Raw genomic sequence first — 25761 nt, 5'->3', positions numbered from 1 at the left:
TGATATGCAGGTGTATGGACATAGGTCCTTGTGGCCCTAAGTGCCTTGGGTGCAGATGTTGCCCAAGTGTGCCCGCCAGGCTTTGTCTGAGGCATCCGTGGTGGTCTGGCCATGGGGAAGGAAACAAAGGGTAGGCCCTTGTTCAGGGAGCAGGCTTCTGCCCACCATAGGAGTTTGGCTCTTAAGCAGGGGATAAGAGGCAGATGCATCTCCACAGACTGATTGTGCGACCAACAAAGATTTTTTAGGTACCACTGTAGTTCTGTCATGTGCAGTCTGGCCAAGGGCACCAACAGGATGCAGGATACCATGTATCCCAGCACTTAAAGAAACTTCCTTGCTGTGAGGTGTTTTCTGTAAGCCAATTGTAAGCCAATTAGGAGTATTGGGGCAGGAAGCTGTTTTTTCTGGCAAGAGGAAGGCTCTTTGGGAGGCTGTGTCCACGAGAAGGTGATTTGTCTGGTGGGCTGGAAATTTGATTTTTCCTTGGTGGTAAACCCTAGAGAGGTAAATGGGGCTTTGACAAAGTCGAGGTCTTGCAGGAGCGTCTCCCTGCTGTCTGCCTGGATGAGACGGTCATCCAGATATGGGTAAATTTGGAAGTTTTGCTATCTGCAGAAGGCAATGACTGGAGTCAGGCATTTGTTGAAAAGCCTGGAAGCATTAGATAAGCCAAAGAACAGAGCAGAGAACTGAAAGTGATGTGAGCCTGCTCTGAAGGAAAGGAACTTTCTGCAGGACTCAGTTATTGGAATGTGAAGGTAGGCATCCTTTAAGTCCAGGGTAACAAACCATGCATTTGGGCTCAGCATGGGCAACAGTTTTTGGAATGTGAGCACTCTGAACTTTGGCACTTGCAGGGAAAGGTTTATTGTGGATAGATCCAGAATTGGGGCCCAAGTGCCCTCTTTCCTGGGAACCAGGAACAATCTGTAATAAAACCTTTTTCTGGTTTGTTCCTGGGGACAGGCTCCACCTTCTGTACACAGAGCTTCTGAATTTGAGTGCCTCTGCCCACTGATTTGATGGCATGTCTGGTTACCCTGCCCAAAGTTGGCATTTCTTTGAAAGAGAATCTGTATCCTTGAAAAGATTTTTAGGACCCATTGATCCTTTGTGGATAGCCAATTGTCTTTGTAAAGGAATAGCCTTCCTCCTAACCTTTGAAGGGTGGGTGTGAGGCAGAGGGAGGAGATGTCATTGCAGGTCCTTAGGGTAGGGAGTGGACTTAGAACTCCCTGCCCTGGGTGTAGTAGAGGTCCATGGTCTGGGCCCCTGTTGTCCTTGTGGTTGCTGGCTAGGTGATCTGTCCCTGCAGGCTTTCCTTTGTCCAGGTCTGGGTTGGGAAAGAAAGGACCAGCATTTGGAGGGAAAGTTCCTGATGCATCAGTCTGTCTGCATAGATTTGGCCTTATCCTCCATTCTCTTGATCACCCTCTCAACATTTTATCCAAACAAGCAGTCCTTAACTAGGGGGGCATCTAGGAGTTTTGATTTAACATGATCTGGCAGACATCCTTTCAACCATGCATGCCTCCTAATGACCAACCCCACCACAGCAGCCCTGCTAGAGGCTTCTAGGGCATCGTATCTGCAGTGCAGGGAATGCTTTGCCACTTGAGAGCTGGAGTGCAACAGCTCTCTGGAAATAGAGCTTTCTGGCAAGGATAAAATCTTCTGTTTTAATAGTTCCAACGTATGCTGCTGATATTTCAACATGTGGAACTGGTAGTTAAGAGCTCTAATAGCCAATGCAGCAGAGGTGCACACTTTTACCCTGTCTAGAGCTCTGCTGTCCTTGTCAGGAGTAGGATTTTTTGATGAACTGGCCATAGTCCATCTGGGTCCCTGGGTGATGACCTCTAGGTCTGCTGCAGGATTTAGTACTTGTGGGTGTCTGGCACCCTGTAATACCTATCTGGCTTTCTAGGTGCAGGGGGTGGGCATCAGGACCGAGGCTAAACTCCATAAAAACATTTTTCACCACCTCCAAAATGGAAGGGATGGCTAAGGGCTTGTGCTGGGGGAGATCTAAACACACCCTTGGTCTTTTCTTAGACTGGGGGGAATCCTGACCTTCTCAGTGGAAGTGTTCCTAAGGGTGTGCAAGGTCTCACCAAAGGATACGTCCTCAGGGGGGGATGCAGAAGGACTTGATTCTTCTCCATCAAAATCCTCAAAGGAGTTAAGGAGCTGTTCTTAGAATCCAAATAATCAGGATTCTATAGTGTCATGTTCTGATAAAATCTCTGTGGAAAGATCCCTTTTCCTTTCGGATGGAGTGGTCTTTGTTACCTCTTAAGAGACAAGGCCCTCCGCCATCTCAAAGAGTTCTTGTGACTGAGCAGGTTGGGGTTGAGGAAGATGGCGGCTAGGAACAGTTTTTCTAGAAGTGGTCCTGCTCTTAGACCTCAGTGCTTCAGTGGACCTGTGAGTGGCTGTAGCCGGCGGCTTAGTAGTTTTTTTTTTTGGTCTAGCATCGGATGTCCAAAAGGCCTCCTCAGAAGCCGGTGCCTACATGGCTGCTCCAGACCCAACCATGGGGCAGACAACCGAAATTGGCAGATGTAGACTGTTCCAGTGCCATACCGGACTCCGAAACGGTCACAGTGGAACCCTGTGAAGGAATCTTGTTGGGCATCAGGGGCTGCGTAGGCGCCTCACTGAAATCCGGAGAGCAGACTGGCTTCAGGAAGTAGTCTGAAGGCCTAATTTTATGTGGTCTGTGTCCCTTTATCTTTTTGGGAATATCCACTGCATGCTGACCGACAGATGCCATTTTGTAATGCGCAGACCTGTTGCTGAAATGTCTGGCTACAATTTCTGCTCTATGGCAAATTGTCCTAGAGTTAGAGAGGGTGCAGAACCTACACTCAGGGACGTTGTGGTCTGGGCCTAAACAAGTTACACACAGGATATGAAAGTCTTGGTGTGGTATTTGTTTTCCACAGCAGAGGCTATTTACTTTTTCAGACATTGGTTAGTGGAAGAAAAAGATCCCCCAATGGGGTACTTGGCTTTAGTCGTTTTCAACTTCACTCTGGCAACAGCTGACCGATGCACAAGCAAACTGCTTCGGCTTCAGGCTCCACGGCAAGAAAGACTGATGCAATGGTGTCGGCTGCCCTGCTTTATACCACTGAACCTGACATCAGTCCCCGGCGACCGCAGCCAACGTAGTAGGGAGAATCTTTACTCTGGTATTCGGGCCGACCGAGGGCTATCCTGCAGGCATAACCCACAAGTGATGACTGCAACAGTGAAACGAAGATAATCAATCAAATACTCCAATATTTTGTTTTGATGTTTTACCACTTCAGCTCATTAATAATTCAAAGACCACACCAACAAGATGAAGCACAACTCATGCAAAAAATGAGCAAGCTATATTGTTCAGTCTTAAATGCAAAGTAGGATTTCGCTAACACGTCTGAAGACTTTAAACTACTAGAGATAGTCACTTACTGTGGGCAATTCCATAGAAAGTTGTTGAGACAAAACCTTTAACTCCCTCTCACAATACTGGATACTTTTTTCAAGCCGCTCTTGCAAATTTTCTTCTTCTTTTATCATGTCATTGAAAAGGTTCTGCTCAGAAAAGAAAAGAAACGGTTGCTTTTAACACCACCACACAGTATTATACTTGTTACCTTAAGTTCCATTCCTACAATGGAATTTTACTCAAACTTTTCAGCCTAATGGATACAAAAAAAAATTGTAGCTTACAGGCACTTAGTTAACAATGAATAATCTAACTCTAAGCCTAAAACAGAATAACCATTTATTATGGTCTCTAGTTAATCAATATGCTTCCAGTATCTATCAATTAGTTAGGATCCCATGTAATCTCTTCTCTCCAGAGTGTACGAGAACCCAAAATGCAATCTTGTACGAGAACCCAAAATGCAATCTTGTACGAGAACCCAAAATGCAATCTTGTACGAGAACCCAAAATGCAATCTTGTACGAGAACCCAAAATGCAATCTTGTAACACTGCAGGTGTGGGTAAAGCAGCAACTCTGGTGTTCAGTCATAAATGGATGGACAAGCAAATCATAAAGGGGGCAAATAGTACTACAGAAGTATGCTAGTATAAGACAAGCATTTAACAATACTGGTACAAACAAGCAGCAGACACCTCACAGTTCCAACTAGACTAGTAACATTACAAAAAGCTTACATAACTCTCAATACATTAGCTTCCAAATATTGGCAGCAAAACAAACCTAGACAGCAGTCAGTAAAAAAGATGACCACAACGTCTAAAGCACTTCTCACACTTACATTGAATGTGTAATTACAGTGTGATTGGGAACCAGAACCTACCCTAAATGAGCAAAATGAGTAAACCAGGAACCAATTTATGGTACACCAGTCCAGTACAGGATGCACATGCAAGCCTGCAATAAGCATACACTTCAATGTAAACTATAAAATGCCCATTCATCCATCTGCACTTTTTTGTAACCAAGAGAAAACCAGAAATCCCAGTAAAAGCATAAATTGGAAAAAGAAACAATTAGGCAAACTTACGGGAAATGAAACCAAGTCTAGTCCTGTGACTAGAAACTTAATATCATCAAGATGTTGTAGGGTATGGCATGGGCAAGTATAAAAATAAAACTGGTAAATAAACCTGGAACATTTAAATGAAAAGCAGTTTTTTTAGAACCAGTTTTACCTTATTCAGGAACCCATGAAAGATGCAGCCTATTGGTAGGCAACCAACATAAAGCCAGGAAAAAAAGGATACCAGTCTTACACAGGATGCAGACCACCACCTTTCAAAATAGCCTGCCTCTGTGGATGTGGAAAGGAACCTGGAAACAGAGCAGAGGAAGACTGCCTTGAGAGCAACCAATCTATTAACCAGTGAAAGAAATAGTCACTGAAGCAGCAAAGGACAGATGCAAGCAAACTAACCAGGAGAGTAGATGTTCTAATGACCACTGCTATATGGTTTACAGCCAATTATACAATGACAGCTCATTCATATTCAAAATGAAGCACACTGATTGGACAAGCCCAGTTTACCCATATTAAACTAAGCATATAAAGTCGAAGAGCTGAAGTTCCATTAAGCAGCAGGACTTTCTATTGCAATATACAAAGAGAGCAAAATAGATTCGACCCCACCCCCCATGTATTTTTGCACTATCCCTTGTAAAAATAACAGAAAAAAAAACACCCTTGTAAAAATCTCAGAAAAAAACACCCAAAAAATGGAGATTTTCACTGATGTGCCCCTGTACTTGCACAGTAAATCAGTGAAGGAGAAGCAAGTCCAATATGTATGTACAGTACATCAGTAAAGAAAAAACACTTGGCACCCTTGTACAAAGGGTAAGGAACAATTCTTTCTGAAATTATTGTACAAATAGTAGTAATTCACTCTTGGGTGTGGGTATATGGGGATTTACCCACAGGTAACTTTGCTTAATCACAGTCTTCATCCTCATGATCAAAGTCAACCATGGGGGAACCCTGATATACTCACACCCAGTCGTGGACTATTGCTTTAGGTTGCAACAGCCAACTAGCTTCCAAAGCTTCAGGTCACCTTTCACCCAGCCAAATATAGTTAGCCAACTCAGGCTGAGCCAAATAAGACTGATTTGGGTGCCAAGCCTTTCAGAGCTTTTGTGCAAAGAGTGGTATATGAAAGCCACGACGACAATGCTAAGAAAAGGGAAAAAAGGCCCTCACGCTGGCAATAAATACGGGGGAGTGGCTACTGCAGCAGTGATCAGCTGAACATCTACAGTTAGTACAATTGTGCAAGTACTTGCCATATATGTTCATCATATGATCACTGCTGCCATAATGATCACTATATAGATTAACATAGGTTAGACTGATCAGGAGGAAGGAAGAGGGTCCAAGAGCCCCGGAAAAAATGTTATCAAAACCTGTTCTAGACCTGGAGGAGGATTCTAACTTGAAGTGCTTTGTAAAGCTATGTACACAGGTGGATCAAGTTGCTGCTTCTAGAACACAAGTCCAACACTTTCCAAAAAGCCACAGATGAAGCCAAGGCCCTGCTGGAATGAGGTTGGATCCTGTCGGTGTTGTCTTGTGGTGGTATAACAAAGGCAATAGCATGGGACAACCACTTAGAAATAATCTGACAAGGTTGTCCTTTTGAACTGACCTGAGAGTTTTTGCTCTGTTCTGGAAGGAAGACAGATGGGTAGCCTGGCTCAAAGTAAACCACTTTAGGCATAAAAGAATTGTTTCTTAAGGAAACAATACCTTTGTGGAAAAGGTGATAAAGCCCACCATAAGATTTTGCATCTCATATTAATTGCTTTGATCTCTGCAATCAAGTTACAGTTTATCATGTTAAGAACCTCAAGTAAGCTTGACAAGCTAGTTCAAATAGAGCAAGTATTCATTTTTCCAACACAAAATTAAGATCCCAAGGAGGAACCACCTGTTCCCTAGGAGGTTGGGTATGCAACACCCCTTTCAATACAATTTCATGTGAAAATGTTTCTGAAAGAAAGGGATCCATGATCAGACATACTGAAGTGGCCAATAAATGAACATTTATGGGAAGAGTAAGACAGGCCAGGGGATAACATGTACAAATGTAGAGCCAGTGAAAACCACAGAATGCTGGTTCTTTTCTTGGCACCAACTAAAACCTTTTCCATTTAATATAGAATTTCAAGCAAAAAAGTGTCTAAAGTATTACGATTTTATCATGCAGGCAGACAGCTGCAGTTGTTTAGGCTCAGGGGGCATCATCCTCTGTCTTATGCGTAGGTCCATTCTGGGAGGAAGCTTGTGATAATTACTCCTGGCTATTTCCACAAGAAGGGAGAGCCATTGAGGAGACTGTTCTCCACAGGAGGATCAATTTTTGGAAGACCCCCCCCCCACCACCACCATTCAATGTCATTTTATGATGGTCCATCATGCCCCTGCACAGCTAGACTACCATACAACTTTTTCCAGATGCCTGTAAAGGACCACTGTGTAGAAAAGCTACAGCCTGAACTACCATGGCTAGTGTACGAAAATTTGCTTGTTTTTGTACCATGGCACTATTGTCTGTAACCACTTGTAGGAGGTTCCAGGAACTATAGATGATTGAGAGTTGAAGGAATTTACCTGTGTTTCGGTCTGTCCTGTGTAGTTTTAAAATCTTTACATGTATTCCCACCCACACTGCTCCATAAGTAACGTCCGAAGAATCTGTTGTAACAGACTCCAGGAACACTTGGGTCCTAAAAAAACTGATGTCACCTCCCAACATCTCCCTTTTCACAAATCCCAAAACTAGAATCTGGAAAGTCATAGGATGTTGGATGTGGGACCATCCGTACTTCAAGTACTACTGGATTTCTTTCTATGGAGCCTTGCAAGAGGGATCATGAAAATTTTAAAAACCAGGACATCCAGAGTCGTGAAAAATTCCCTGGTCAATATGCTAGTCTAAGTAGAAAACTTGGAATTACATTTAGATACAGATCTACTTTTTTCCTTTGTAAGAAAAGCTTTGACCTGAAGTGTCCAGGAGATGCCTCAGGAAAACAATCATGTGAGGAGTCAGACAAGCCTTTTACATGTTCTGCTAGAACCCCGGTCAGTATAGGAGACCCCTTACCAAGGTGAGAGATTCCTAACATTTTGAAAGGCTGTGTAAAAGATGAGAAAGTTGACAAAAAAAACGTAAGTAACCTTGTAGTCTGCAGTAGGCTATAACAGGAGCTAGACATCGAACTATCCACTGTTCCAAGAGTAAACAAAGGATAATGAAGAGAACGGATGACGTGATCTAGATTTCAGATGCTTAAGGTTCCGTCTCTGGATCAGTAGGAATGTGATATGAACCTCAAAAATGTAACCAGAAAACAAATGCAGAACAAGTTACAAAACTACATTTTGAACTTGGGCACCATATCAGAAAGACTAAAAGATTGATCTAGGAAATGGTCCCCCAAAATTTTCTGCTTCATTCCTTTGCAGAAGAAACACCAGCTGAGAAGGGGGGGCTGGTTACCCCTCCCAAGACAGAAGACGCAAACTGACAGGAGTTTATTCTAGTGGATTGGGGGGGGGGTTATCCCTCGAAACATGAGACTCCCGGAGACATCCGTAACCTTCACTGATTGCTTTCAAAACCCATCTGTCCAAAATTGAGAGAGAAAAAGAAACCAGTTTAGACATGGCGTGATGGGGGGGGGGGGCAATTTCCGTCACTGCTTTTTAAATATTTGCTTACTAGAAGCTTGCAGAGTTTATTTTGCTTTGCACTGAAGCTTGTAAGGATACCATTAAGATCCCTTAGCAAACTTTAAAGTAAAAAAAATCCGATGTCTTAAATCAGCTTACCATTCTTACACCAAGAACCCTTGCAGCAGATGGGGCAAAAACAAACACTATACAAGGAAAACTTTCATGTTTGGCACCTACAGGAAGATTTTGAGAATACAACCAAAGCAAACCTCATACGTGGCAACATAATCATAAGCACATTTCAAAAAAAACTGAGTAGCCACCTCAGAAACAGAAGAAATCAAGTTACACAAAAGCAGACATTGTACTGCCCCCCCCCCCCCAAAAAAAGAGGAAGATGCCACATCATTAGAGAGGCAAGCATAAACTCACATGAACTTGACAATTGAGGAAGTGTTGCAGACCGACATTCTCTAAAAAGCTATAAAAAGCTCTCCCCCATCCTTAATCAGAAGGAAAGGGACTGGTACTAACCAAATGTTTATCAGCTGGATTCACAAAAGCAATACTGGCTGGGTTATTTAAGACTGAAGTACAGTTGTGTAAAATCTTTCCATAACAGTAGATGTCCCTCTCTTCACTGTTGCAGTATTCTTTACAACAGGGATCCCTTGCCAAGGGCAGTCCGACGTCCATCCACTATGCCAAAGCCTTTAGGTTGCAATGAGTACATTGTACGTCATACATATGTTCTGCACACAGCACAGAGCAAAAAGGTGTTATTTGAACGCATCACCCTCAGAAATAAAAAGCCCCAATAGGAACAACACTCCAAGGACATAAGTAACAAGCATATATAGAAGAAAAGGACCAAGGGGAGGGACTGGTGTGAATACTGCAACAGTGAAGTGAAGGACATCTACTGTTATGGTATGACTGCACTGTGCCCTTGCAGATCAGTGTTGCAGCATTCTTTAAAATAGGGAGAACACAAAATCTCAAGAAAATAGGGAGGAGAAAGGGTCAGCAGAACCCTCTAAGAAGCTATGGAGAATGGCACTGGCAAAGCCATCTTCTGCCCTAAAATCATATCCAACTTAGTACTTGGTAAAAGTATACACACAAGTCGAGGTAGCTGCCTCAAGAATAGAATTCCCATCCAAACCCTTGAAAAATGCACCAGAAGCCACAGCCCTAGTAGAATGAGCCTCAACAGAAGGAAGGCTCTTGCCATGAAAATAGCAAAACGAAATTGCTTTAGATATCCAAGAAATTTTCTTTGGATACAGCCAAACTTGAAGACCTAGGATGAAAAGGGAAAAAAAAAAGCTATTCAGATTTCCAAAACGCTTTAGTTTTATCCAAATATCAGAGCCGTCTGCGGAAAAGGGAAAAAGTGGGCAAATTAATAGACAGCTTAAGAAAACTCATCACATCACCTTGGGCATAAAAAGGATTTCTGTCCTTATGAAAAAATAAAAAAAGAGGAACAGCAATAAGGGCTTGCAGCCCAGGACACCCATCTGGCAGAGGTAAGTGTTAAAATAGTCTTCCAAAAACAATCTTAAGGAAGCTGAAACAGCAGGCTCAAAAGGAGCCAGTCAATTTTTCGGAAACAAAACTAAGGTACCAGGAACGATGACAAGCTTCCTGGGAGGCCTAACGTGAATGGATGCCTTTAAGAAGCTGTTTAGCCTCAAATCTAGAAGCTAAAGGGGGAGAGAAAGGCAGACCAGCAGAGACAGCTAAAAGGTGGGTCTTAGAGTAATATGCCAATACATCATTGGACAATTCACACACAGAAAACCAAAGGAACATCCACAGTAAATGTATCTAGTTATGAAACTCAATTTGGACAAGCAAGATTTCTTAGTAGAGAGTTCCCTGGCCTCCTGCAGGACCCTAATCGCGTCCACAGAAAACAGGTGTCTATAGGGGATCAAAACCCCATCATCCACAATGTCAGCTGAGAGTGGACAGGTGGGATGGATGACAGATTCCTTGTCTTTTAGGATTGGGACCACCCTGTGAGGTAACTTGCAATTGCCTTTGGCTAAATGCTGAAGAGAGAACCAATGCTGTCTGGGACAAAAGGGAGTCGCCAGCAATTTTTTGGGAGCAACCTGTTTTATCCGGAATGAGACTTTATGCCTTCCCTCCCTCTCTCTCATTCTGAAACATCCCCTTCCAAGAACGAGTGTGTGACCACCTTCCAGACCAGATGTCATGGGACACTAGCACAAAAAAAAAGGACATTTGTTCAGAAGGGAGGCAGAGAGATCTGTGCGAGAAGTACCCCACTGGCAGACAATGCCAATAAACACATCCCTGTGAAGCATCCACTTGTGGGATTGTTAGAGACCTGCTCAAAGAATCTGCCACTATGTTCTTATCCAAGTGAACAGCCTGTAGAGTCACCTGAAATGAATAACCAGATCCCAACCTGCATAGAAAACAAGACCTAGTCCCTCCTTTCTTGACGTACCATATCACTTCACTAGGACAGTCTGAGAATTTTGAAGGGCCCTGGAAGAAAGGGAGAATGAAAAGCCTAAAGAGCCAGAAGACAAGCCCTTCTTCTCTTTGGCACTGATGTGGTCTTTTGTCAGAGACCAAAGGCCCTGCACTTTCAAAAGCACCAAAGGAGGCCCACCAGCCCATGTCCAAGGCATCTGTGAAGAGCTCCTGAGAGGGGAGTGGAGGCTGAAAAAGGAAGCCCTGAGAGGGGAGTGGAGGCCGAAAAAGGAAGCCCTGAGAGGGGAGTGGGAAGTGGGGAGTGGAGGCCGAAAAAGGAAGCCCTGAGAGGGGAGTGGAGGCCGAAAAAGGAAGCCCTGAGAGGGGAGTGGGGAGTGGAGGCCGAAAAAGGAAGCCCTGAGAGGGGAGTGGGGAGTGGAGGCCGAAAAAGGAAGCCCTGAGTGGGGAGTGGAGAGTGGAGGCCGAAAAAGGAAGCCCTGAGTGGGGAGTGGGGAGTGGAGGCCGAAAAAGGAAGCCCTGAGTGGGGAGTGGGGAGTGGAGGCCGAAAAAGGAAGCCCTGAGAGGGGAGTGGGGAGTGGAGGCCGAAAAGGGAAGCCCTGAGAGGGGAGTGGGGAGTGGAGGCCGAAAAAGGAAGCCCTGAGAGGGGAGTGGGGAGTGGAGGCCGAAAAAGGAAGCCCTGAGAGGGGGGGAGTGGAGGCCGAAAAAGGAAGCCCTGAGAGGGGAGTGGGGAGTGGAGGCCGAAAAAGGAAGCCTTGAGAGGGGAGTGGGGAGTGGAAGCCGAAAAAGGAAGCCCTGAGAGGGGAGAGGGGAGAGGAGGCCGAAAAAGGAAGCCCTGAGAGGGGAGAGGAGGCCGAAAAAGGAAGCCCTGAGAGGGGAGAGGAGGCCGAAAAAGGACGCCCCGAGAGGGGAGAGGAGGCCGAAAAAGGACGCCTGAGAGGGGAGAGGAGGCCGAAAAAGGACGCCCTGAGAGGAGAGTGGAGGCCGAAAAAGGACGCCCTGAGAGGGGAGTAGGGAGTGGATGCCAAAAAAGGAAGCCCCGAGAGGGGAGTAGGGAGTGGATGCTGAAAAAGGAAGCCCTGAGAGGTGAGTAGGGAGTGGAGGCTGAAAAAGGAAGCCCTGAGGGAAGTAGGGAGTGGAGGCTGAAAAAGGAAGCCCTGAGAGGGAAGTGGAGGCCGAAAAAGGAAACCCTGAGAGGGGAGTGGAGGCCAAAAAAGGAAGCCCTGAGAGGGGAGTGGAGGCCAAAAGAGGAATCCCTGGGTTGAATGACAACTGACTAATCCATCACTGAAGTTATAAGCTTGAGACATGGAAGCTGAAGAGCTAGAGAATCTAAAGGATGAGAATGCTGAAGTCAATCTGACTTTAGAAAGCACTGAAGCACTCATGTGGAGGTAGGCTAGAGTGAACACAGAAGTGGTGGAAGCCATGAAACCCAAAGCCCTTAGAAGCTTCCTTGGTTTGAGTGAATCCAGAGGAAGAAGGGATTGAAAGAAAGCAAATCAGTGTTAAAGCCTTGGGAGGAGAAAGGGATGCCAGCACTGAAACAGTCTGGAGCCTGCATCCCAGAAAAGTATGATCCTGAGTCATCAGGAATGACATTTGGAAATTTACAGTAAACACCAGATCTTGCAGGAGAGAAATAGCAAAGTTAAGATGCTGAGGAAATCTCTCCTAACAGGAATCCTGAAAAAGCAGGTTGTCCAGATAAGGAAAGACCTGTATCCCCCCTCAATATGCAAAAAGCAATCACAGGAGCAAGGTATTTGGTGAAGACCCCTTGGGCAGTAGAGGCCAAAGGGTAAAGCAGAGAACATGAAATGCCAGGAAGCAACAGAGAAACAAAATTTCCTGAAAAGGGGATGAGTAGGTGCAGACAAGTACCCTTGAGATAAAGAGAAACTAGAAAGCCTAAGAAAGTATCCAAGGAAAGAAGTTTTGAAAGGGACAGCATCAGAAAAGGAAGATACCTTAAAAAAAGGTATGTAGTTGAGAAAGATCCAAAATGGGTCTCCAGTTGCCCTCTTTCCCGGGGACAAAGAACATTCTGGAATATAGCCCCTTCTCCCTCTGAAGGGTTGGAATTTCAATTGTTTCTTGAACCAACAGACCCTGAAGCACTTCTGGAAAAAAAATAGCAGTTGCTCTTTAGGAGGCAGAGGAATGTCTCCCCCTCCAATAAAAAAAGGGGGGGTATTCAAAACATGTAATAACCCTGGCGAATGTTGGAAAGATCTCCAGAATCTGCTGTGATCTTTAACCAAAAAGGAAGGGACAGGGAAAGACTCAGAGGAATGTGATTAGGAACAGTGCAAGGATAGCCAGACAGCACCTGCTTTTTCAGAAAAAAGGAGGCGGAGGAAAAAGGAGCGAGTAGTCTTAGCAGGGGGAGCACTACCACCTTTTTTACCCCTGGGGGGAGGGGGGAGACCTTCTATGGAAAAAGGCAGGCTTGTTTGGATAATTCCTCTGAAACTGTGAAACAGCTGGGGGAGAAAAAAAGCGCAAACAAAAACTTCCTGTAAAGCCTTACCCTTTTTTGCAGTTAAACTCCCCAGCAGCATCCATAGATTTGGCCTTGATATCATCCGGCAAAGGTAAAGTCCAAGCCAGGAATAACTCCTCAAAATGGATCCAAATGCAGCAGCCCTAGATAAAACATCAGGTGCATCATAGCTACATTTAATGGAATGGTGAGCAACTTGGGAGGACATCCCAAGCAAGGAAATAGCAGAGGCCTTCCCCTTCAGAATCAGGAAGATCTGAAATTGCTGGATAGGCCTGAGAGAGAACAGCCAAGACGTACCTGGTCCTGTGTGTCTGATAGTTCACACCACTAGAGGCCACGGTGGTAGAAGTATACACCTTACCAAGCCTCTTCATGGTACTGCTGCCCTTGGAGCAAAAAAACTTGAATGCACTGTGACGATTGGGGAGAGATGGGTGAAGGCTGCCAGCCTAGTCAAATAGAATTAGATATATAATTCTGGCATTTGCAAATAAGTGTAAAATATACAGGCATGTTTTCTTGTGTGTAAAAGATTACTGTGAAATGTGGAATCTAAAAATGTGACATTGCACTCTACTGGCCCAGTGAAGCATGTTGTGATCCTTTCATATTAGAATTCGGCTCCAGTGCGGCTGGATGAAGGTTTCATGCCCACTGTTTTAAGGCTAAAGTTTATGACCAGAATTTAGATGCGGAAGGTGCTTTATTGCCCTAGTTTCTGTTAGGATATACACGTGAAATGTCTTCTATTATAAGTTTCTGTGCAGGTGTTAGATTGCTAAATATTGCAGTTTGTTTGCCTAGGAAAAGTACAGTTTTGTACCTACCATAAATGTAGATGTCCGATAGACATGCAACTGCAGTCATAACATGTGGGTTGTCCTGCCTCAGGCAGCCCTCGGTCGGCCGGATTCCAAAGTCTGGGTCCGACGTCGGCTGATGTCGCATTTCTCTCCGACGTCAGAGCGGCTGGAGTACATAAGCATCAGCCGACGCCATCTTCTTCAGTGTTTCTTGCCCCAGATGCCAGGTGCCCTCCAAGGAAGGCTGTTATCAAATTAGAAGACAAAAACAGGATTCCAGAGAAATAAATGAGCAATAAAACAAATACACCATAACAGATATCCCCAGCTAAGAGAAACAGGGATAGAATTGAATCCTAGGCATAGAGGGGTATGGAGGGAGGGAAAAGACTGCAGTTGCATGTCTATCGGACATCTACATTTATGGTAGGTACAAAACTGTACTATGTCCTTCAAGAATGCAACTGCAGTCATAACATGTGGGTAGAATACCATAGCTTAGCTGGGGGAGGAGGTATGCTCTAGGGAAAAGATGGTGAGGCAATCAAACCCTGCAGGACTGCCGAAGCAAAGCCTGCTCTGGATCTGGAGAATAGAGGGAGATTGTAGTGCTTGGAGAATGTATGCACGGAGCTCCATGTAGCAGCTTATAGAATTGTCCTTAGTAGGCACCCCTCTTAAGAATGCTGTAGAGGTGGCTGTAGCTCTTGTGGAATGTGGTCTGACATTGGCTGGAACTGTCTTTCCATGAAAGGAATAACAAAATCTGATGCAATGCCCAATCCATTTTGAAATAATCTGTTTTGAAATTGCTTTTCCTTGGACTGCAGGGGCGTAGGCTACAAAAAGTTGTTCAGACTTCCTACTGGCCTTGGTTCTGTCCAGGTAGTATCGAAGTTGTCTGTGAATGTCCAAGGTATGTAATAGTCTTTCCCCCTTATTCTCAGGATTGGGGAAGAAGGCAGGCAAATGAATAGCTTGATTTAAAGAGACCCTAGATACCACCTTTGGCATAAAATAAGGGTTGGTCCTTAATGAAACCCTGTCTCTATGAAAAATTATGAACGGTGGTATTGCCATTAGGGCCTGTAGTTCCGAAACCCTTCTTGCTGAGGTAATTGCCAACGCAAGTCACCTGAAGCTGCTGGCTCAAAAGGAGGTAGAGTCAGTTTTTCTAGGACAAAATTGAGGTCCCAGGCTGGCACTGGGGCCTTTCTTGGTGGCTTGATGTTCTTGATTCCCCTGAGGAATTGCCTTAGCAAAGGGTGCGAGAAGACATGAGGATCAGTGTTATATCTAGCTGAAATAGCTGATTCATATTCTTCCATAAAGATACATGCGAGGCCATTCTTTAGCATATCCGCCAAATATTCCAAGATGAGTGGGATGTTCAACAATGATGCATCATGCCCCTTGTTGGTATTCCAATTGCTGAATCTCTTCCATTTTGCTAAGTAAACCTTTCTGGTGGATGGTCTTCACGCCTGTTAGTATCCGCTGAACTTCCTTGGAGAGAGATAGGTTGAGGTTATTTATGGGATCTCCCAGGCTGTTAGCTGCAGTGTCTGAAGGTTTGGATGCACTGTTTTGAGATTGTGTTGAGTCAAAAGTAGAGGCCATTGGGGAAGGGCCCACCTCCTGGTGTGACATATGCTCCGTAGTAGTGGGTACCAGTGTTGTCTTGGCCAGTCCGGAGCTATTATGATTCCCTTGGGTCTCTCCGCTTTGATCTTTAGTAGTACTGAGGTCATCAGTGGCAGAGGTGGGAATGCATAGATTGTTAGGAAGTTCCAGTTGAGAGAGCATCTATTTTCCAAGCTTTTGGATGATATGTCCTTGTGCAAAATTTTTGTAGATGATAGTTGAGGTGAGAGGCAAATAGGTCTACTTCTGGCCTGCCCCATGTCGAAGTGAGTAGTGTGAAGATCTTCGGATGTAACCTCCACTCGTGTGGATCTGTGAAATTCCTGCTTAGGCTGTCCGCCAGCACATTGTCTTTGCCTGGAACAAACTGGGATTGTAACTGGATGTTTAGGCTTAGTGATTTTTCCCAAAGATGCATTGTCAGTCTGCAAAGGGGGTAAGAGTGGGTGCCCCCTTGCTTATTTATATACCACATCACAGTGGTATTGTCTGTCCGTATCAGTAAATGTCCTTGTAGAAGTTGGTGTTGAAAGGCCTCGATGGCATACATTACTGCCAGCATTTCCTTTTGGTTTATATGCAGATGTGTTTCCTTTTGAGACCATTGTCCTTGTATACACCTGACTTCCATGTGCGCCCCCCCATCAGAGGTCTGAGGCGTCTGTGGTCATGGTCTGTGTCATCTGTGGTCTTTTGAATGACATACCTGTGTTTGCCTGGCTCACCGAGGCCCACCATAGGAATTCCTTTTGTAAGCATGGAATGAGCGGTATGGTTGTCTCCAAGTTGTTGCTGTGCTGAGACCAAATGCTTTTTAGGTACCATTGAAGCTTTCTCATGTGTAGACTTGCTAATGGAACCAGGAGAATGCAGGATGCCATGTAACCCAGGGCCTGTAGGTATCTCCTTGCAGTTATCTGGGTGAGTTTTGCTAAACGTTTGAAGTAATGAGTTAACTTCTCTTGCTTGTCTTCTGTCAGGTAAGCCATTTGGGAGGCTGTGTCTAATTTGGCTCCTAAGATTATTTGCTGGGATGGCTGCAGTCTGGACTTTTGGAAGTTGACTGTGTATCCCAGATCTTGAAGTAATCGTATGACATAGTCCCAAGTTTTTTGTCAACATCAATTTGTTGTCCGCTTGTATGAGGCAGTCGTCCAGGTACGGGTAAATTTGTATCCCCTGGAGCCTGCAATGAGCAATTACTGAAGACAGGCATTTTGTGAATACTCTGGGCGCAATAGATAATCCAAATGGCAATGCTGAGAATTGATAATGCTCTGGTCCTGCAAGAAATCTGAGGTATCTTCTGCAGCTGTGTCTGATAGGGACATGCAGGTATGCCTCCTTGAGGTCCAGAGTAATCAGCCAAGACCCCTTGCCCAGCATGGGAAGGAGTTGCTGTAGAGTCAGCATTTTGAACTTTGGTACTATGAGAAAGGTGTTTAATGCGGACAAATCCAGTATTGGTCTCCATTGAAATTCTTTTCTTGGAACAAGGAACAGTCTTGAGTAAAACCCCTGGCCTTGTTCTTGTTGTGGAACTTTTTCTATTGCTTTCATCCGAGTCAGCAGAGAGATTTGCTTGATAGCCTCTGCCCTCTGGTTTTGTGGTAGGTTTGGCATGCCTTGTTTTCTTGGCAAGGTATGAAAATGGAACCTGTAGCCTTGGTCTATAATGTCCAAAATCCATTTGTCCTTTGTCAGTCTGTGCCAATTTTCTGCAAACAGAGATAATTTCCCGCCCAAGGGAGCTTCTATTTGTTCCCTGGTAGGCGGAAGTAGAGGAAAGTCGTTGAGATTGAGGCTGTGGGGCAGGGGAAACCCCTGTGTCACTTCTTTGGTTTCCTGGCTGCCATTGTCGTCCCCTGTAAGGTCCTCTGTATTGGCCTCTTCCTCGGCCACGTCCGTTTTTACCCCTTTGAAACTTTTCTGGATTAGGAAAGGACCAGTTTTTTGAAGGCCAATTCCTACTAAATCTGGGGGGTTGAACCTGGAGGAAATCTTTCACCATCTGAACTGATTTTGCTTTTTCCTCTATGGTCTTTAACACATCCTTAGCATTAGCACCAAAAAGCTTGTTCTTTTCCAAAGGTGCATCCAGAAGTTTTGCCTTTACATGATCTGGTAGAGGTTGATCTTTTAACCACGCATGTCTACGAATGACTGCCCCCGTCATAGCTGCCCTACATGAAGCTTCCAGTGCATCATATCCACACTGCAGGAAGTGATTGCTTACTTGCTGAGTGTTATGTACTGCTTCCTGCAAAGCCTTCCTGTCTAAAGGATCAGGAGTGGCCAAAGTTTTTTGTAAATCTTCTAACAGGAAATCCTGATATTGCAACATATGAAAAAAGCAATTCAAAGCTCTCATAGATAAGGTAGTGGATGTGTAAACCTTTTTGCCCCATCTCTCTAATGACCTAGCTTCCCTGTTGGAGGGCAATGGATTTTTAGAGGTGGAAGCTGAAACTCCTTTAGGCCCCTGAGAAATAGTTTCCAAATCAGCAGTATGGGCCCTGAATAAATGGGAATGAGTTTCTGGGAACCTGTAATACCTGTCTGGCTTGGCTGGAGCAGGAGGAAGAGAATCAGGGGTAACACGAGTCAGAATATAAATCATCCAAAACATCAAGTACAGGAGGAATAGCTAAGGGCCTGTGCTGGGGCTTCTTAAGGAAAGTCCGAAGGCGTTTTCTGGAATCAGAATATTCCTGGCCTTGCCACTTGAAATGTTCCCTCATGGTATGCAGAACTTCCCCAAAAGAAATATCCTCAGGCGGGGAGGCTGAGGGAATGGAGTCCTCTGCATCCGAGTCCTCATAGGTCTGGAAGAGCTCTTCCTGGCTATCAGAGTGGACAGAGCCCTCAGAGTCTTCATCTGACGGAATAGGGTCCGAGGGTTCAACCCGTGGCCTTTTAGCAGGAGGCTGGGATCCTCTCTCAGGATGGGCCTGTGAACCTCTAATCATAGAAATTAAATCAGCAGCCATAGACATAATTTGTGTCTCAGGAGTAGGCTGAGGAAGGGTTTTAGTAGTAAGATGTTTTGTTTTGCTGGCTGCCTTGGCCCTGGTGTAGGCCTTAATAGACATGGCCATAGGAGGCCTGGCAGCTCCACGTGCAGGAGTGACCTTGTCTACAGCAATGGTCTTGGGCATTTCCTCGTTTTCGGTATCCGGAGGAAAATCAACTGGCCGAGTAATATCCGGAATCGGTGTAGTCGGTAATGCGGTATCTTCGGTTCGGAGCGGTGGAGGGACCGTCTCAGAGAAAAACGGAGTACCCGCGACAGGTTTTGGCGTGGAGTCGGTGGTAGACGCGGGCCGAGGATGCCGGTCCCGGTCTTTTCTTTTCTTGGGAGTTTGCATTGTCGGAAGGTCCGACGGCATTGTGTAAGCGAATTTTTCGCCGAAAAAATCTTCAGCGAACTCCGCCCGGCGCCTGAGAGTGCGCTTGTTGAAGCGGGCACAGGCTACACAGGCTGAGACGTCGTGGTCTGGGCCAAGGCAAGGAAGACAGTAAGAGTGGAAATCCTTATGAGGTATTTGTTTACCACAAGACAATTGTTAACTTTTTCAGTAATTTCTGACATCGGCTGAGGCAAGAAAAGGTCCCCAACGGGGTACTTAGCTTTTTTGATGACTTCGGAATCGAAGAATACAGGAGCTGACCGACCGGCACTTGCGAACTGCTTCTGCTTCGGGCACCGCGCGGCAAGAAAGACTGGAGAAGATGGCGTCGGCTGATGCTTATGTACTCCAGCCGCTCTGACGTCGGAGAGAAGTGCGACATCAGCTGACGTCGGACCCAGACTTTGGAATCCGGCCGACCGAGGGCTGCCTGAGGCAGGACAACCCACATGTTATAACTGCAGTTGCATTCTTGAAGGACATCCCTAAGTGTCAAAAATTATGCAATTTGGGGAGGGACCCAGCAAACATGTTTGCTTTTAATGTTTAAATACTACTTCTCACAAGACAAAGCATTTTGACTTTGGACATCCAACTTCTCAGCACTCTGCCTTATGCTCACATGTAAGCTATAGCACTTATTTCTTGTAGGAATAGTTAAAGCTAGCAAAGACTAGGTATTTTTCTTTGAAATCAGACCTGTCCTACTGTATTATTTTAAGTTTCTGTGTGATCTCTGAACTCTTAGATCTCTGCGGTGTAGTAGTTTTGTCTTGAGTTTTAATTAAATATTTTTAAAACCTTCTACCTGTGGCTGATGTGTAGAGATAAGCTCTAGAGTACATTGCATGTTTACAGAGATTATTGTATTAGACCACTCTAAAGTAAGCCTTGACTGTTAGTCATAACACCATTGGATATTAATATTGCACAGTAATAATTGGACACCCTTTTAAGGGCCTTTTAGTAGGCGATATTAACTAGGTAGTGGCAGTAATTACTACTGTGTAGTCTGGGTAAAGGTGCACAGTTGGAAAATGTGTCAGCCTTTCCCAGGAGTGTCTGTGAAGTTGTATAAATACTTATCTCAAAGTGTGTGTGTGTTGTGTCAGCTACTTGGCAGGGATATGAAGCACTGGTTGGACAGAGAGGGTACTGGAGGTTCTAGCTTGCCTGAATAGGCTAAGTCCTGGACCCTATAGCTATGTCAGTGGGGAGTCTTATTGGGGACATGGTGAGCAAGGGGAGCAACCAGCCCCAGACTGACTGATCTCTCTGTGCACTCAAGGGAAATTGTACTTTACTGTGTGTATTAGTTATCCTTTTCTCTTCTATGAGACGACCTCCATGGTGTTAGTGGTGAGGATTGAGGCTCCTTGATTGCTGGGCCAGGGCACTGTCCTCACAAGTGATAGAAGTGGTGGGATCTACTTCACATACTAATTGGCTTGTAGTGGTGTAGGTAGAACCAATTTCTGTAGCTTATGTACAGTGTTTTGTACTCAGTCATGCAGTGTATACTCTGAGTTCAGATCACAACTGTTTTATTTCTTTTGTTAGCGTAGCGTTAGTCAGGGTGAGCAGGCAGCATGTCAGCAGAAGAGTATGGAAAGCGGACAAGGAGCCAGCTGGCAGATATGTGCCAGGCTAGGGGACTGGTGCATGGAAACCTGACTAAAGCAGTACTGATAGCAGCCTTGGTTACAGCTGAATCAGAAAACAGCAGCTTGGAGGACAATCAGACTGACAGTGGAGATGCAATATCCTCTGAGAATGCACAACTCAACCTTTAAAAATCCAGCTGGAGCTAGAGACTTGAGTTGGAGGCCAGGCGTATGGAACTAGAAGCAGCCGAGAAAATGAGGAGTTTACAAGCTGAGGAAAATGAACGGCAGAGGAGGCATGAGAGGGAAATGCTGACTCCACCAGAGTCATGGAGGTAATGGGGAAGGGAGCAACAGGACCCCAGAAGCACATAAGGTCAGTAAAATGTCTTCCACAGTTTAAAGAGGGGGATAGTTTTGATAGCGGCATTCATACGTTTGAGTGGGTATGTAAACAGTATGAAGTTGACCAAGGGTCTGGGTACGGTTCCTGACCCTCCTTACTCCATGGTAAAGCTCTAACTTCTTCAGCAAAAATGCATGACACTGACTGTTTTGATTATACTACTGTAAAAAGACATTAGAATGTTTTTAAGCTAACACCTGAAATATATAGGAAAAAGTATTGAGAGCACAGACGCAAGGCAGCAAGGCAGATGAAAATGTATGTGAATATGTTGCTGAACGGAGCACTTATTTTCATAGCTGGGTGCGTGGATGTCGGGTCACCACTTTTGAAGAGCTGGCAGACCTTTTAGTAAGGGAACAAGCCCTTAGCACTTTGCATGAGGACATGAGGATCTGGTTAGCTGATACTAATGTGCTACTTCAGAGAAGTTGTGGAAAAAGGGAGACCTACACCTAGGCAAGCAGGGCAGCCCTGCACAGGAAAGGGACCCAGAGTACTGTTCATGCGACAAAAGGAACCCATGGTGGGCAGCACAGGCTGCTCCAACAGAATCCGCCAGTAGCAGGGGAAGCCACTAGTCCAGGTACAACGTCCAGGAGCTAGGGTTAATTGTTTGAAAGCAACCAGTGGGGCCATGTGGCATACGGATGTCCACAGAGGCAAGGTGGGGAACCAAAGGTGAGGGAACCAGTAAGTGGGAAAGACAAAATGCCAACAGTGGGTTGTCTTGAGACAACAGGGGTATTGCACTACCATCCTGCAGATGTCCTGAGAGGGAAGGATTTGGATGAGGCAGTACTATGTACTTATGCAGTTACGTGAACTCCAAGAGGAGCTAAACCCGCACATAAAAATGCTATTTAACCTTAGCCTTACTTCGGGATATGTACCTGAACACTAGCGTACAGCAACAGTGGTCCCACTCCACAAGGGGGGTGCCTCTACAGACCCTGGAAACTACCGCCCCATAAGCTTAACCAGCCTGGTCTGCAAAGCTATGGAAAGAATGATTATGGAACTCAAACAGAGACAAAGGGGACCTACAGACACTTGACCCCACCCAGTTTGGCTTTGTAAAGGGCAGATCCTGCCTTTTAAACCTGGTTGACTTTTTCAAAACAGTCACTAGAGCCATTGATGAGGGCAAAGCAGCCCATACAGCATACCTGGAGTTGGCTAAGGCCTTCGACACAATACCCCACTCAGGCATCATAGATAAGCTCAACAGCTTAAAAGTAAACCCTTATGTCACTAGATGGGTTGCAAACTGGCTAAAGGACAGAACCCATAAAGTTAAAATCGCTGCAGCAATGTCAGACTCAAAGCCAGTCACAAGTGGTGTCCCACAGGGATCTGTCCTGGGACCCCCCTTGTTCGGCATTTATTTCTCAGATGTTAAAGCAAACATGGGAGGGCTGTGGCTGACAAAGTTCGCAGATGACTGCAAACTAGGCGCCATAGTCGATACACCAGCAGACATACATCCTACAAAAAAGACCCACAGAAACGGACAACTGGTGCCAGAGTCACTGCCTTAAACTAAATGCCAAAAAATGTATAGTCATCCCCTTTGGGAAAAACAAAGTACCCACAAATTATCACAGACAGCAACCGACTGAGTACGGAAAAAGTAATCAGAGATCTAGGGACCCAAGTCGACAGCGACCTCTCATTTGACACCCACGTTGCCAAAGTGGTTAGAAAAACATTCTACCTTTCACACCTCATCATGAAGGGATTCACATCCAGATCCAAGGATGTCATTGTACCCCTATATTCCTCCCTTATCAGACCCATGATTGAGTACAATGCCCCATTTGGTATGTACCTCACCCGGCATTTGCAACAGTTGGAGAGACCGCAAAAGTACCTCACCAAGAGGATCAAGGGTCTCCAACATATGCCTTATTCTGCCAGACTAAAGAAACTTCAGCTCTATTCAGTAGCATACCGCCTGCTCAGAGGTGATCTCTGCCTGACGTACAAGGCCATGTCCAATCAGGATCTGATGGACATGCTCCATCTCAAAAAATCCAAATCCATCAGGACCACGAGAGCTAAAGACTTAAACCTCGGCACAAGTATGAATAGGACATGCTGGAGGGATAGATTCATAACCCAGAGGCTTCCCATGCTTTGGAACAAGATCCCAGTTCGTATTAGGCAGAGCCCCTCACTGACTCTCTTCAAGAGAAATCTTGATGAGTGGATGGGAGATCATAAGTTTACCCCAGGGGTCACATCTGTGTTACTGCTAGACAGGGGCACAGTAAACTAATTATATAAGGGGACCTTCATTGTGTCACTACTAGACAGAAGCACAGTATTCCAAATTTATTCTGTACATTTTTGTACCATTTCATGGGATGGCAAAAGCCACATCACTATGGCTAGGCTTACAAATGCCCCAGGGCAGATAGCCTAGTACTATACTATGAAACTATTAAACATGCAGTGAGGCTAGGAGACAAGCATGAGAGTCTGGTAGCCTGGAGGAGACCCAGACAGACTGCATACTTGCAGCCAGGACTGCTGAGGTGGTTACTTCAGGGAGCGAGCTACGCTGTAGCAGTGAGAATAAATGCGAGCCACAGCTGCTTGTGGGTACTGATGTTCCCTTGGACAGGGTAACTGCAAAGGGAGAAGTGAGTAGCAGTACCCAGGCTGACAGTGAGGCACAGCTGTCAGAGGAGGCCAGACTTCCAGTGGAAGGGTTACAAGGAGAGATTTGAGACCGGCTCAGCTCTCAGACCTTACATTGCAAGGCCTGAGGCAGGTAGCTAGGGAGGCACCTGATTCTCAAGGGAAGGGGGAATCTGTATACTGGAACAAAGGGTTAATGTACAGAGAGTGGACCCCTGAGAGGGGGCTAGAAGGTGAGAGAATACAGCAGTTGGTAGTGCTTACCATCTGGCACTTCTACCCATAGCCCATGATATTCCCTTTGCGGGTCATATGGGCATAAAACATACAAAGAGGCGTATTATGCAAAACTTCTATTTGCCTGGAATTTCCAGAGAAGTAACAGGGTACTGCAGGACCTGTGAGCAGTGCCAAAAGGTAGGAGACAAGGTGAGAGCTCCTTTGATGCCTTTGCCTGTGAATGAGGAGCCATTTCAGAGGGTAGCTATGGATATTGTGGGTCCTCCAAGTACCCAAAGTTCCACAGGAAAAAGTTTATCCTAGTGATTGTAGATTATGTACACCTTCATGGCTTCACCCAACTAGTCCAGTCACCAACAAGGATAAATAAAAACTCCAGCAAGCACTCTACCCTGGATTGGATACTAGTCAGTAAGAACCCCCAGTCATATACAACAGGCTGCTTATCAGATAGCCTCAGTGATCACTCCCCAACATTCCTACTCAAAAAATACCTGTACCAAGCTAAACCTGTCACTATCGTCAAATATGTAAAAAAATAAACTTTAACCCACTCGCATTCATCTCATCCCTCAAAGAATGTAACTGGCATGCTCTAAAGTACCTCAGTCTAGATGACGCAGTTGAATCTTAATACTACCTTCCTGAACATCCTTAATTACCATGCCCCCATAAGATTTTCCAGAACCAAAGCACAACCCTCCCCATGGCTACAGAAAACCACTAAGTCAGAAATGAAAAACAGGGATAAAGCCTGGGAGCACTGGCGCAAAATCAAAACCCCCCACAGCTAGACAGAAATTCCTAGAACTACGCAATAGTCAAAAAGCTAATAAAACGGGACAAATTCCAATACTACCAGTCTGCCCTAGACTCCTCACAACACAGCCCCAAACAATTCTGGTCCTCCATAAACTCCATCCTCCACCCAGATAAAGTCAGTACCCCTCCTCCTAACATCCCTCACTCCTCAGAAAATATTGCTACCTCACAGAAAATATTGCTACCTCATTCAACACACACTTCACCCAAACCATACTATCACTAGCTAAACACCACAACCCCCCTCCCCTCCAACCCACACCTTCAACTAGTAATCTCCCCACTGCCTTCTCTTTTTCTCCTGTACCTACCTCCAACATAAAAAAACTCTTAACTAAACTTAAACCCACCAAATTAGCAGCAGACAACCTCCCAAGTGAATACCTACAAATCGCAGCTGATGCTCTGGCTTACCCAGTATCCATCTTGATTAACCGATCTCTTTCAGAAAGTTACGTTCCCACATTGTGGAAAGTCTCACATATAATTCCCCTCCACAAAGGCGGACCCTCTGCAGAACTAACCAATTACGCCCCATAGCTGTTCTCTCCACTCTCCAAAATACTAGAGAGATGCATACACTCTCAGGTCTCACACTACCTCCTTACTAACAACCTCCTTTCCAGTACTCAGCATGGTTTCCGACCAAACCATAGCACCACCACTGCCTTACTCTCCTTTACAAACACTATCCTTCAGCATAAAAACAATGGCTATCTCTCCTCTGCTACTTTCCTAGACCTATCTAAAGCATTTGACATGGTCCCACACAAACAACTCATCTCTGTCCTCAATAACCTATCCTTCTCACAGTCAGTCACCAACTGGTTTCAGAGTTACCTGTCTGACCGCCAACAATCCGTTGTATGGCAGAATGACATATCTCCCCAACTACCTGTCTCCATAGGGGTTCCCCAAGTACCATCCTTGGACCCCTACTTTTCTCTGTTTACACCAATAATCTAGCCTCTGCCACCAAACATGGCACACTCATCCAATACGCAGATGACTCTACCATCA

The 25761-nt window shown here is 45.3% G+C and overlaps 1 protein-coding gene across 2 annotated transcripts in view; it reads right to left on the bottom strand.

The window, feature by feature from the left end:
• Positions 1-25761, bottom strand: part of LOC122793263 (protein regulator of cytokinesis 1-like) — a 1295879-nt gene that overhangs the window by 903385 nt on the left and 366733 nt on the right. For both annotated transcript variants that reach the window (XM_044061121.1, XM_044061122.1), the window contains exon 3: positions 3466-3588. In XM_044061121.1, the coding sequence (XP_043917056.1) occupies positions 3466-3588 (123 nt within the window). The remainder of the gene's footprint in view (positions 1-3465; positions 3589-25761) is intronic.

The sequence above is a fragment of the Protopterus annectens genome, chromosome 2.part0, assembly GCF_019279795.1.
Source record: "Protopterus annectens isolate FY-2018-M chromosome 2.part0, PAN1.0, whole genome shotgun sequence".
In the NCBI taxonomy this organism is placed as follows: domain Eukaryota; kingdom Metazoa; phylum Chordata; order Ceratodontiformes; family Protopteridae; genus Protopterus; species Protopterus annectens.
The sequence above is the reverse complement of the archived record's forward strand: the minus strand, read 5'-3'. Positions and strand labels throughout refer to the sequence as shown.